Raw genomic sequence first — 14,529 nt, forward strand, 5'->3', positions numbered from 1 at the left:
TTTTCTCTTTGTCTTTGGTTTTCTGTAGTTTGAATATATGCCCAGGCATGACATTTTATTTTTAATTCTGCTTCTTGTTCTCTGAGCTTTTTGGATCTGTGAATTGTATCTATAATGAAGTTTTAAAAATTTGTGACTGCTATATCTTCAAGTTCACTGATTTTTTCTTGATCATTTTTAACATACTGATAAGCTTATGAAAGGTATGTTTCATTTCTGTTTTAGTATACTTGATTTCCAACATCCTTTTGGTATCTGTTGGAGTTTTCATCTTTGTTTAAATCACCCAACTGTTCTTGCATGCTCTTTGTCCTCTAATCCCACATTAATCTTAGTTGTTTTAGATTTCCTGTTTGATAAATCCAAAAATCTATGCCCTATCTGAATATGGTTTTAATAATTGCTTTGTATTTGCAGACTGTGTTTATCTTACTTTTTAATATGATTTTTAGTTGCTTGTTCAAAGTAAGCCATGATATATTGGGTAGTAGGAATTTGAAGTCATTAGGCTTTTCTTTTTCTCTTTCTTTCTTTCTTTCTTTCTTTCTTTCTTTCTTTCTTTCTTTCTTTCTTTCTTTCTTTTTTATGTACCAGGGATTGAACCCAGGGGTACTTTACCACTGAGCTGCATTCCCAGCACTTTATATTTTTATTTTGAGACAGGTCTCACTAAATTGTTTAGGGCCTCACTAAGTTGCTTAGGCTGTCCGCAAACTTGTGATCCTCTTGCCTCAGAGTCCCGAGTCACTGGGATTACAGGTGTATGCTACTGCATCCAGCTAGTAATTAGAAATTTAATATGAAGTTTTGTGTTAACCTGCTTAGAAGCTGGGCTATTTAATATTTACTGTAACTATAAATGCCAGAGGCTTCAGTTTCCTCTCTTAAATTTTTTTCTCACCTATTTGTTTTAGGTTTCCCTAAGAACTCTCTCCCTTAAATAGGATCTGGGTCTTGTAGCCCTCTCAGTTGTAATGAACTATTACTATATTTTAGATTTATTGATTAGATGTTAAAGGGAAGTTCTACAATCTTCTGATTAATCACAGTATTTTCATGGTTTTAACTCTTTGGACTGTGACTTTAGAAGTTTTACTTAGGCTAGGTATGACAGGAAGTCTAGAGGATCCTGAATTATCTAACTGCCCTTCCTCCAGTTTTGTCAAGCTTTCGTAAATTATATATTCTATAAAGAGCAAGCATTTGTTCTGGCAAAATGATCATGGAGTATTTAAAAATTATTAATTTTCCCTTCCCTGCCTGAAAAACAAGACTTTTCTTGTATCTTCACTGTGAGAAGTTTGTTGTTTCTTGAGGTAAATCCCATTCAAGTATGGGGAAATCCATAGGTCTGGGACCCCAGGAGGTTTTAATTTTCAAACTAGTCCACACTCAAGCTCTAGCGATTTATTAAAACTGTTTGTGTACCAACATTATATTCAGGCCCTGGCCTTTAGCTAGAGATCATTACCTTGTGTGAGTCACTTAACTTCTCAGCCTCGATTTTCTCACCAGCATAATAAAATTATTTCCAAACATATATGGTTTATGTCAAAGCAATTAGAGGACAGATATGAGAAAGTTTACCCCAGATACTGGCATGCATTACAGGTACCTCATAAAGTTTATATTTCTTTTTTTTCATTAAGGTATCTGTGCTTGAAAATAAGAACTATTTTTAGTTGATTCAATTGAGAGGCGTTTATCCTAGGAATATAAAATGTTGTTAGGATTGGGCTGTAGCTTAATGGTAGAGCACTTGCCTAGCATGCATGATGTCCTGGATTCATCCCCAGTACTGAAGTAGACAAGAAAGAAAAAGAAAAGGAAATTTCTTCTTACAAAATATTTTCCATTCTTACAGTGCCAGGAAAACTGCCTTGAAAAAAATAACCTGCTTCTATAAGGACTTTCTTATTCTATGGGGCTTGAAAGAGATTCCATGGTTCATTTATTCTCTTCTTTCAAGTATACTTTTTTTTAAAAATTCTCAGTCTGTTTTTGAAAATGTCCATAAAAGCACATCTCCTCTGTCTGGGTGTGAATGCAGGTACATCAGCACCCAATACTAAGGATAATTATTTTGCTGCTATAATAGGCTATATGACCTAGGGGGTAGGATAAGAAGTTATTGAACCACTTAAGGAGCTGTGATAGCCTGGTTGTACACTTCATCTGTCAAACTACATCTGGAGAATCCTGTCCTTTTTTGAGCACCATAATTTAAGGAGGACATTGACAAAACTACAGCATGCCCAAATATTGGTGACCAGGAGGGTGATAGGGACATCTAGAAATCTAGAAAACTTGCTATGTCAGAATGTGTATTAACTCAGTTTATTAAATATATATATATATTATTAAATCTATTTATATATATATCACGTATATTTCGATATGCTGTAAATAATGAGAATATTTTCTATTCAGTTCCAAATTTTTCATAATAGCTCTATTTTACAATCATTTGTTTCAATATTTCTTGGTCATATATATTGACTTTGTCCCAGGAAAGAGAGCAAAAAGCCTCCCCTAGCTGAAGTGTACATTCTAATCTGACCCAAAAAAAAAACAATGGAGCAAACTGCCTTACGGTTATTTTAGCCCTTGGCTTTATTTCATGAAACCTGAAGTTGCCTAGAAAAGTTTTCCTTTTCACCTCCTGTTTGTTTTAATGTTGGTTCCTATATGTCCCCCAAGAGCCTTTGTTTGAGTACTTATAGTTTGGTCTGTTGTCCTATGATATAGAAATAAGAGGGTGGGGTAAAACCTAGAGATATGCTAAATGGATTCTGAGCTATGGAATTTGGAGGAAAGCACATGCATGAACCTGAGTTTTGATATGGGCCCCCAGCCATTTCCCAATGCAATATGTATTCTTGTTTTTCTTTCTGCAGAAGAGTTCATGATCTTTTGTTATTTTCTTTTTTTATTGATCCAGAGTGTAGTAACAGAAACTTAAAAAAAAGGATAGCATCTATGGGATTTCCCTACCATATATCTTGTTCATTAGAGAATAAATACACTGTGTATTTCTTATAAAATTTGCCTTGTAAAGAATATATTTACAGTGCCTTGGATAATTGAGATCTACAGGGGTTGCGTCTCTGTATCATTCTTCTTTCTTCTCTTACTTCATGATGCCCCAAGGCAAAGGTGCAAGTGACACTCTGCTTTATTGGCCTTTGGGCTGCAATTATGTCTACTGCATTTCCATTCAGAAAGGAATGGAAATTTCTCATTACCTAATGAGAAAATAATGAGTTTAAAACAGAACTTTCTACAAAAGTTTTTGAGAATGTGTATTGGCTATGGGTCTGAGGACAGCTAGATTGCATATGTCCTCAGGAGAGACCAGTGTGTGTTGATTACTTCTATTTTGCAGCTGTATGACCCTGTGGAAGTCCTCTCACTCTGTGGAGACTCAATATCATCATTTGTAAAATGGGGTTATATTACCAAATGTGCCTATATGAATATATCACAATATCACAAAGAATTCCACTATCACATACAATGATAATACACTAATATTACATAATACACTAATATTATGCCAGAAAAGAGCTGTCATAATATACATGCAAAAGTTTTGCACACTCTAAACCATCTATCTTGTGAATATGTTTTTTTATACAAATGGACATAATACCTTTATTTTTTATTTTTACGTGGTTCCGTGGATCAAACCCAGTGCCTCAGCATGCTAGGCAAGCGTTATACCACTGAGCCACAACCCCGGCCCTGTGAATATGTCTTTTTTTTGTTTGTTGGCAGTATTGGAGATTCAACCCGTGGCCTTGTCCATTCTAGACAACATTCTACCACTGAGTTACACCCCAGCCTTTTAAAACCTTTTTTTAAAAAACAAAAACTTGGTTTTGAACAGTGCCTCTCTAAGTCACACGGGCTGTCCTCAAACTTACTATCTCCTACCTCAGCCTCTCAAGTAGCTGGAACTACAGGCATACCTGGAATTACAGGCTTGTATCACCATGCCCAACATCCTTGCAAATATTTCAAAGACAATAATAGTGTATCATTTATTTCCATTTAGGTAGTGCTTTTGTACCCCCAGTATCTGGCACAGCACCCAATATGAAATAAATGATTGCTAAGTGTAATTAAAATGAATAAAAACTTTTAAATCCCCAAATTTCTGATGATTTTAAAGAATTCATTGACTGGTCCTTTGTATTGACCTCACCTACCTTTTACATTCAACAATAAGTAGTATGTGGAGCTAGGAAGTTTGTTGCAACATAGATAAACATGATAGGAATTGCTTAATGTTCTAAACAAAACAAACAAATGAACATGCAGTAATTGATGGAAAGAAAGATATTTCTCCCAGGTCCCACAGGTGCAAAACAGAAATAAGCAGCACAAAATAATGTCTCCCCATGACAGTTACACTTGAGCTGCCCTTGGACCTATAGCCAACACACATATTCTCAAAAACCTTTATAGAAAGTTAAGATGTGTTCCAAACTCATGTTTCCTCAAGTGGACTTAGAAGCTCTACAGAATTTCACTGGCATCTGTTCAACATTGCTGGGCATGTCATAAGCCCAAGGGAAGAATCTAAGGAGCATGTTCTACCTTGTGAGGGATCTAGGGCAGATGGTGGTGACACAACCTAGAGCTCGCTTCTGTCACAGATGACTGAAATGTTGGACTAAGTGATCCCAAGGAACTGCTGGAATACAGTCCCTCTAGTAGTCTGAAAGTGGTAATAATTTGATTTTTCAAGGCTCATGAATTGGCATCATTTGGAATACATCTGTTATGGACCTTTGTATTTTGAAAGGAATTGAAAGTACTAAGTTAATTTTAAACTTCTCAGGAAACTTAGGTTCTTGTTTGCTTGTTTTAAAACTCTCATTTCTTGAAAAACCTATTACTATAGTTGTTTTTCCTTCACTTATATAAATGCATAACTCTGATTATTTGGGATAATATGTTTAGAATATGTCGGTTTGGAGAAAATAAAATGGGGATATTACGACTTTGTCTCTCAGACCAATGACACTAATTGGGCCTTATGCCAATGGGTTGGGATAGCAGATGTAATCATGAATTCCTGGTCTCTGTGGAGTAGATAAGGCTTCCAAATCATGTGAAAGCTGAACTTATGAAGGAAGCTTCACAGTTGTCTTTCCAGATGTTTAGTTTGCAATTATTTTCAGTATCAAATATATAGATAAGTGCATGAATTGTTTTTCCCATCCAGATACTCTTTCAGTTGATAAATTTCATTTCCAGGTCCGGCAGTCTGGCTGATAGCTCCCTTTAAAGCTATCTGGAGAAGATCTACCCAAAATGATGAAATTCATGATAACTTTTATTCTTGGCTAATAACTTCCCTCTCCCCCAGGGCTGAACAGGCTTAAATTGTTATGTGTTTATACAGTGTATGGTTTGTTGTCAAATATTTATCTCTGCCTAAGAATGAAATGATCTGAAATATAATTTCTTTTTATCTGAATAAATCAATGAGAGAAAGAGAAATAATTTCTCATTTAGCCAATTTTTAATCAATATTTTCATGAAAGGCTGAAATGTTAACTGAATCCCAGCTTTTGTCATTTGAAACATAATTTGTGTGTTTAAGAATTTATGTGCACATCAGAGTTTGGTCATGATGTTCAGAAAGGAAAATTGATTTATAGGAGCAAACAATTGCAGGAATAGAGGCAATGCCAGAAATGAATTCGAGTCAATTATTTAAGGCAAATGGGATCTTAATCACCACAGCAATAGAGAAATCTCAAATTCAATTACACCCTGGCTTTTCATGTTTTAATTTGTGGGCATTTCTTTATCTCTTATTTTACAGAGGCCTTTGAAATTGTTGTTCGCCATGCCAAGAACTATACCAATGCCATGTTCAAGAATAACTACCCGAGCCTGACCCCACAAGCTTTTGAATTTGTGGGCGAATTTTTCACAGATGTGTCTCTCTACATCTTGGGTTCTGACATCAACGTGGACGATATGGTCAATGAACTGTTTGACAGCCTGTTTCCAGTCATCTATACCCAGCTAATGAACCCAGGCCTGCCTGAGTCAGCCATCGACATCAACGAGTGCCTCCGAGGAGCAAGACGTGACCTGAAAGTATTTGGGAATTTCCCCAAGCTAATCATGACCCAAGTTTCCAAGTCACTGCAAGTCACTAGGATCTTCCTTCAGGCCCTGAATCTTGGAATTGAAGTGATCAACACAACTGACCACCTGAAGTTCAGTAAGGACTGTGGCCGTATGCTCACCAGAATGTGGTACTGCTCTTACTGCCAGGGACTGATGATGGTGAAGCCTTGTGGTGGTTACTGCAACGTGGTCATGCAAGGCTGTATGGCAGGTGTGGTGGAGATTGACAAGTACTGGAGAGAATACATCCTGTCCCTTGAAGAACTGGTGAATGGCATGTACAGAATCTACGACATGGAGAACGTCCTGCTGGGTCTCTTTTCGACAATCCATGATTCCATCCAGTATGTCCAGAAGAATGGAGGCAAGCTGACCACCACTGTGAGTAGTTTTCAGTGGACGGGGATTTACTAGGGTGGGGTGGCCTGTGTAGTAGCTGGTGCTGATAGATAGAAGTGAAAAAATCAGAGTGGGCAAGATGACAGGTAGACTAAATGACCTTACAGAGCTAGATAGTGTTAGAACTGCAGGCTATGGAGTCATCAAACCTGGTTTTGACTTATAGCTCCACCCACTTCTTTGTTGTGGAACATTGGGGAGCCATTTTATCTTTATGAGCCTCATTTTCCCAATTCATGAAATAGGGAGAAAAAGAATATCTTCTTCATAGAGAATAGCATGTGTTAAAGCACTTAGTCTGGCACATGGTAAGTCTTTAATAAATGTGAGCTGTTATAACTATTATTGTCAGTTTTAGTAATTGTCATGACAATCCTGTGAAGTGGGAGATATTATCTCAATTTTATAATCAAGGACACTGAAATTTAGTGAAATTGCAGCTTGTCCAAGGACACCCATTTAGTTAGTGGAAGAGCCACAATTCAGAAATTGATTGGTTCTCCCTTTAATTTGATTATCATCACTCTTTCTGATTCTGATTTCACTCGTGCTCTTAATTATGTATACTGCATTGCTATGTTGAGTAAAGAATTTGAGCACAAAAGACCCACCTAATACCCACTAACTAAACCTACACAAGAATATAAGAAAAACAAAACATCCATATATATATATATATATATATATATATATATATATATATATGTTTGATAATAGCAATCTTTAAGCCTGATGGGATTTGTGATGGGGAAAGGACATTTCTGGAAGTGAATCAGCTAGTTTCTTGGTTTCAGTCATTGTTTGTCAGAAAACCACAGAATGTACCCTTCCAATGCAGAACAGAGTCAGCCAAGAGCTACCAGCCAGATCCCCTTGAGGTACTGATTCCTGAATACTGCCAGATTTGTAGGAGGAGGTGGCAAAATAGTAGAATATACTACCCTTCTTGAGCTCCTAGTACAGCTCAGGTACTCTGCTGGCTGGTATATATAATATTTTCCAATAACCCATGAGATAGGCCATAATATGATTCCCATTCTACACTAGAGGAAATCAAGCTTAGAGAGGTTAAGGGCCTTGTCCAAGATCTCAAAGCCAGGTAATTTGTCACTTATGTGGAATCAAAAAAAAAAAAATAGAAGGGGAGCTAGTAGAAAACCTGAAAAGTATCAAGGGGAGGGGAAGGGGGAAAAGAGGGAAATAAGGATGTGGACCCAATCAAAGCATGTTATGTGCATGTGTGAATTTGTCACAAAAATCCTATTATTTTGTACTGTTAATTATAATAATTTTTAAAAGCTGGTTAAGTGGGAGGAGCTAGGATTCAAACCCAAGCTTGGTTGGCCTGGTTTAGCTTCTGTACAGTACAGCTGCTATGTATTCTGAGCCATTGATTATCCAGAATGTGGAGAGCAGATTGGGCCATTTAGCCTTGTCTTTAACTCTGGAAGTACAAAATGATAGGGGTAATTGGGTTCTTTGGTGAATTAAATGAGGAAGGAGGACAGAAATGATGCAACCTTCGGCATGGCTACTTATGGGGCTGCTATAATTGCCCCATTCACAATGTTAGCTATTTAAAACACATTTGCTGAAAAAAAATTTATAGTAAAATGAACAGAAATGCCCTAACGATGGTGTTCTTCAGTGGCTAATTATTCCCTTGACTGCTTTATAATTTGAGGCCAGATTCTGGGGCCTTATGCAAAAGTAAATTTCATAGAACTAGAAAAATGAAAAATAAATGCATTCATATGTTCATTCACTAATACTGATTGAGAGTCCACTGTGTGCTAGATAGAAAGCAAGGGTACCAGGAGTGTAAAAATGCCTTTAGCAAGAGGAAAAATAAGAAGAAAAGGTTAAAGACAAAAGGTTGCCTTTGATAATGGTCATTTGACAGCCACATAGTTGATCTTGAAAATGTGTCCTGTAGTGCTTTTATTGGGGGGGTTACCAGAGATTGAACTCAGGGGCACTCAACCACTGAACCACATCCCCAGCCCTATTTTATATTTTATTTAGAGACAGGGTCTCACTGAGTTGCATAGCGCCTCGCTTTTGAAGAGGCTGGCTTTGAACTCATGATCCTCCTGCCTCAGCCTTTCAAGCTGCTGGGATTACAGGTGTGCGCCACCGCGCCTGGCTCTGTAGTGCTGTTAAACAGAAAAAAAAAAAATATGAAGTGGGGGAACTGGTAAGGAATTAATTGCATTGTTCTGATGAGGCTGTAGACATGAAAGTTTAATGAGTAAACATTTATTAAGCTCTGCTTTATGCATGGCCTTTTGTTAGGTGCTGGGTATCCAAAACTACCCAAGACATAGTTCTTAATTCTTGTTGGTGGACAGACGTGTAACTGACTAAATTTTACCATAGTGAAAATTTCATTAGAATGTGAATATTGAACAGGCTGTGAGAAATTTGCTAGCTGAAACTCATAGATTTACAAATGAAGAAATAAAGTTCCGGGAGGCTTACCCAAAGTTAGATAATAAATGAAAGAGCCAAAAGTAGAATCTAAGATCTTCTGCTGCTACAATCTAATACTCTGTCTTACCATTTTGTCCCCCATTGGACCCTTCCAGACTTTCACTCTAAAAGCTCCATTAGGATTTTGCAAAGACATATTGAACTTACATTAGATAGCTATTTCAGGTTTCCAAACCTGCTACATTTTAGGTGCATGTATGCATGTGTGTGTGTGTGTGTGTGCGCGTGCGCGTGCGTGCATGCACATGTGCACATATGCGTGTAAGGGGAGTACATTTTATGTCATTATCATTCAGGAGGAAAAGTCTTGGCTGTCAAGAGGTGCTCAGTGATGCAGTCCCTTTCTGTTTGGCCATTAAGGGCCTGATTGCTCCCAGCTCCCAGCTGGTTATGAGAGTGTAAAGTCTGCCATCCTCTGGGAATGCCCAAACTGAAGCAGAAAGTGAATGTAAATTCTGCCTGGTTCCTTAGACTTCACCAAGTCTAAGGAATATGTATCAAATGATGGGGGTGGGAGAATCATTGCCCCATGTGCTTTCCAGCCTATGTTCTGTATGGGCCATAAAGGGGCAGGGCCATTTATAGACATGAGAGGAAGTGAGGGCTGGATAGACTGCAGAACTCTGTTCATGTAAACAAATCTACATAATGCCCCAAAGCAAAACCTGATTTAAAGCTAAAGCATTAATGAGATTCTGCTGGAGCATCCTTTACCTTCTTGTTGTGGTAAAATGGAAAGCCCTGCCAGTCAGTCCTGCCTAAGATTCAGTTGTAATGAGAGAAAAAAAAAAAAACTGGAAAAAAAAACTCTCATGAAAATAGAAGGAAGGCCAGTAGAGTAGAGGAAGGGGATTTGGGGAGGGAAGAGGCAAGGAAAAGGATAGGTACTGGGAATATAGTGAGAGACCTCTTTCAAAATGTGCTCCATAAGCTGGGCCAATGTTTTTAGCTAGTATGAGATTAGGTCTGCCAGGCAGGGATTTTTAGTGGCTACTATCCATCCCAGATTGTAATCAATGTTTTGGCCTACTAAGTGAATGTGACACTGTTACATGCTTATAAGTTTGGGGTTTTAGTGTTTTAGTTTCTCCTAGGATAGTTATCAGTCCCTCAGACTAGCAAGTGAAGGCATGCAGACAACTGTTGGGGTATTGTCTGTAGCTGCACCCCTGGAGGTGGTAAGTATCCATATGTCTATGGAGAGACCAGAGAACTTGTCATAAATGAAATGATAGCTTTGGGAACATGACAAGTACTCACTAAACCCCATATCAGTAGCTTTCTTACTACATAATTCTAAGTGTCAAATGGACAATGGGTTTTTCTTAAACTAGCTTTTGTAGTCCTGGAGATTGAACCCAGGGCCTTGCACATGCTAGGCAATACCATTGAATGACATGCCCAGAATATCATTCTAGACATGACCCTTAAGCTTATTCTTAAGTACCATGATCTCTTAATGTTATTTTAGTCCAAAGAAATTGAAGAAAAATATTAGAAACTATATGTGTATGCATAGGAGGAGGAATGAGGGAGAGAGAAAAATTATACTGAAAAGTCCAGAAAGTATTAGTAAGGGACTGTGAATAGGTCTATGTTGGCTCTTCATATACATTTACAACCTAGGATAAATATCTTGGCTCAAGTGAATATTGAGTAAGTCTTTAATAGTATTTGGGTGAAAGTATCACTGTTAAATTTATTAGCATATTATTGAATTTCACATTTTATACCTTGAAGAAACTACAGATATCTGCAGTTTGCAATGCATATATTTTCAGCATTGTTGTAACACCCAAATTGTTGAACAACTCCCTTCTTTTAAAAATGTGGGCTGGGGTTGTGGCTAAGTGGTAGGGACTTGCCTCTCCTGCCTGGGGCACTGGGTTGGATCCTCAGCACCACATAAATAAATAGATAAAATAAAGATATTGTGTCCATCTAAAAGTGGAAAAAAAATTTAAATGTAACTAATTTCTGGGTATGGTGGTACACACCCATAATCCCAGCAATTCGGGAGACTGCGGCAGAAGGATTTCAAGTTTAAGACCAGCCTAGGCAATTTAGTGAGACTCTGTCTCAAAATAAAATAAAAAGTGCTGGGGATGGAGCTCAGTGGTAGACCTCTCCTGGGTTCAATCCCCAGTACCACCAAAAAGTGACTGTTTTTATTCTGAAAATAGTTTTGAGTGTACTTCCATATACCTATGTGTAGACTACATGCATAGCCATTGCATATTTCACATAAAATTCATTCATTTATTGAGTAATAATTGACGTGTTGGATGTTTAACCCTTGCACAGAAAGTTTCTCAGAACTTTTACAAATTTGCTTGCTTTTTTTTACCCCTCCCCCAAAGCAATTGCTCACATATCCTTGAAAGGATGTTTGCACTTTGTTTTGCCACCTGTATTCATGTACTTGCTTTATCAATTCATCTTGGCAGGTCTCTGTGTCAGTGCTTCCTCTCTAGGATTTCATGACCTTGTCTTGTTATAATACTTCCCTTGAATGTTGTGCAAAATTGCAACTTTTTCAACCATTACTATTTCTCCCTTTCTGTACTCATTGTAGTAGCCATTTTAGCACTATTTGAAAAATGATTCATTTCAGGAAACTTTTATTGAGCATCTAATTGTGGAAGCACTATGATAGACATTGGGGATCATAGGGAGTATCTGGAAAGATGACCGTGAATGACCTTGTTGCTGCATTCAGGAATCATTTGGATAGTAGGTGGGAGAGCTAGGATTCAATGCTGGATCTGTCCAACTCCAAAACTCATTCTCTTAAACCATTACTCTATATTATTTTCTCAAATAGTTTCACCCTCTCCTCACTAGACTCTTCATTCCCCAAACACAAGCTAAATGGTTTTTTATTATATTATTTAATATCCTGTATTATTCTCTACTGTTTTTCCAGCTGCACAGTTTTTTAGTTCATTCTCTTTCCTTGGAGACTTTTCCTGTAGAATTTCCCAATGAAGTACTAAAAGGCAATGAGTTTTGTTTTTTTTTTTTTTTAATCTTCCTAACACTTAAAGGCACAAATAATTTGTAAGAGAAGGAGTGTTTGTGATGGGAGGTGAAGGAAGTTCCAGTCACATAGGCCTCGGGCTTTGCCTAGAATCCATGTGAATAGTGCTGGTGATTAGGAATAGGTTATCTTCCAGTTGCAATGTTGAGAATCTACCCATTAGACCAACAGGTAGTTTTTTTTAAAATATTTTTTAAGATATTGATGGGCCTTTATTATGTTCATTTATTTATATGTGGTGCTGAGAATTGAACCCAGCGCCTCACACATGCTAGGCAAGCGCTATATCACTGAGCCACAACCCCAGCCCCCAACAGGTAGTTTTTAATGCATCTGCCTTTGACTCTGAATATTAAGGTCAGATCCAGATTTTCATTATGGGGTTTCCTTGGATAGTAAGTAATATTGCCTCTTGAGAACCTAACATACTCTAATATATAAGTACATCCATTTCCCTTGCTAGAATCTCTCAAGATATCATCAGTGAAGTCAGTATTTATTTATGTGTGGTAGGAAGCTCCGGGAAAGATTCTCTGGTTGATCCTCAATAATAATTCACTCTATCAAATTCTTATATCTTGCTGTCTCTGTGAGTGAGTGTAACTCATCAGAATTTCCAAGATTAGCGTTACTTTCCTTTCCACTTTTGAAGGCTGAGGTCATTTCTCAGGTGTCAAATTGTCAGTGTTTTTCTCCACATGCTATCACTTTGGACTTTCATTTTTTTAGTCTCAGATAGCAATACCTAGTCTGAATTCATACAAGCCATTTTAAGTACCAAGTGACTTGAAAGTGACAAAAACCAAGTCAATGGCTCACTACTGGATTAGTATCTGCAGGTCAGTACCAGAACTGCAGTAAGCAACTTTACATGAGGTCCATTTCTGGAAGACAAAGATGTTTATTGGTTGCTCTCCTTTTTTTTTTTCTATTGGCAACAAAAATAGCTTTGGTGGTTTCTGTCGGAAAAGGGTTTTTAAACACAGATGAACTATTTATTGAAAGAGTATAAAATAAAAATTGGCACCACCTTTTAGGCACTAAATGTTAATTTCAGGGCAAGTTTCAAAATTAATGACACAAGAAAAGCTTTTTTAGTGTTTAATATAATCTTGCAATTTTATACAAATATATGTATATGTATATATATATATATATATATATATATATATATATTATGTGACATATTAGGAAATTGGTTGAACTCTTCACAAATCTAGAATTGCTTACTTTTGTCTTGGCAAGAAGTGGCAACATGTATTTTAGTAAGCTTCTTGTCACTGTGACCAAAATATTCAACAAGAACAACCTAGATGAGGAAATCATTTATTTTTGCTTACATTTTCAGAGGTTTAGTCCATAGTCAGCCTACTCCATTGCTGTATGCCCAAGGTGAAATAGAACGTTATTACTGCTGTTTACTGGTGACAAGTTCTTGTTTCCCCTAATGCTGAAGTATAACACCAGAGAAGCACGCTGAGGCAAGTGTAAAGTGGAAGCTTTATTAAAGCATAGCAAAAAAGCCGTCCTCCCTGACGAAGAAGGAGGAATCCGTGGAAGGGGGAGGTTTTTCCTTTTTTATATATCTAAGGTCTTCTTTTAGTCCTCCCACATTCCTGTTCTTTGTTTCCCTCTATCCTGCAGTGATGGGGGTTGCAGGTAGGAAGGCCAAAAGGTGGGAGATTGGTGGACTGATGGGGCAGAGAGGAGTAATCTGGGCAGGAAGGGCCTGGAGTGGTTTGATAAGCACCGCCCCACATTTGCTGGGAGCTACTTCCTTAACAGTTCTTTAGGATGGGTTCTGGGCCTTGGGGTCATTAACATTTCAGTTTCCCCAGGTGTTGTTCTGGTTTCCTGGGCTCAGATCAGACTCCATCTTCCTTATCGTACTCCATATTAGACCTTATTTACCTAACTACACTAACTACCTATCTTTCAATCTGGCTTCAACATCATGGCAGAAAAGCATGGTGGAGGAGTGCTGTTCACTTCATGGTGTCCAGGAAGCAGAGAAAGAGAGAGAAGGGGAGGGGTCACAGGAAATATGAACCCTTTCAGGATAAGCCCCCAGTGACCCACCTACTCCAGCCATCTCCCACCTACCTACCTAAAGTTACCACCTAGTCCATTGAACTAGGATGCATTGATTAGGTTATAGCTCTTGCAATGTAGTTATTTCACCTCCAAACATTCTTGCATTAACACAGAAGCTTTTTTGCAGGGGGCACTTCATATCCAAACCATAACAGCATGATTTCTACTTGTTTATGTCTTCTCTTTATTTCTACTTTGTTATGTGTTATTTCTTTCTCTTTTTCATGGTCTGTGGACTGGTGTGGTCCTCTAAGAACTGTGAGAGATCTCGGATTTTAGTCCCAGTTAGGTGGCAACTAACAGAGGCCATGATTTCATGGGGGCTAGTTAAAGTCTTGAGACTCCGCAGA

General features: G+C 37.8%; 1 protein-coding gene across 1 annotated transcript in view; it reads left to right on the forward strand.

Annotated features, from left to right (window-relative positions):
• Gpc3 (glypican 3) overlaps positions 1 to 14,529 on the forward strand; it is a 423,699-nt gene that overhangs the window by 212,218 nt on the left and 196,952 nt on the right. Inside the window, exon 3 of the mRNA XM_026405602.2 lies at positions 5,840 to 6,534. Within this exon, the coding sequence (XP_026261387.1) occupies positions 5,840 to 6,534 (695 nt within the window). The remainder of the gene's footprint in view (positions 1 to 5,839; positions 6,535 to 14,529) is intronic.

The sequence above is a fragment of the Urocitellus parryii genome, chromosome X, assembly GCF_045843805.1.
Source record: "Urocitellus parryii isolate mUroPar1 chromosome X, mUroPar1.hap1, whole genome shotgun sequence".
In the NCBI taxonomy this organism is placed as follows: domain Eukaryota; kingdom Metazoa; phylum Chordata; class Mammalia; order Rodentia; family Sciuridae; genus Urocitellus; species Urocitellus parryii.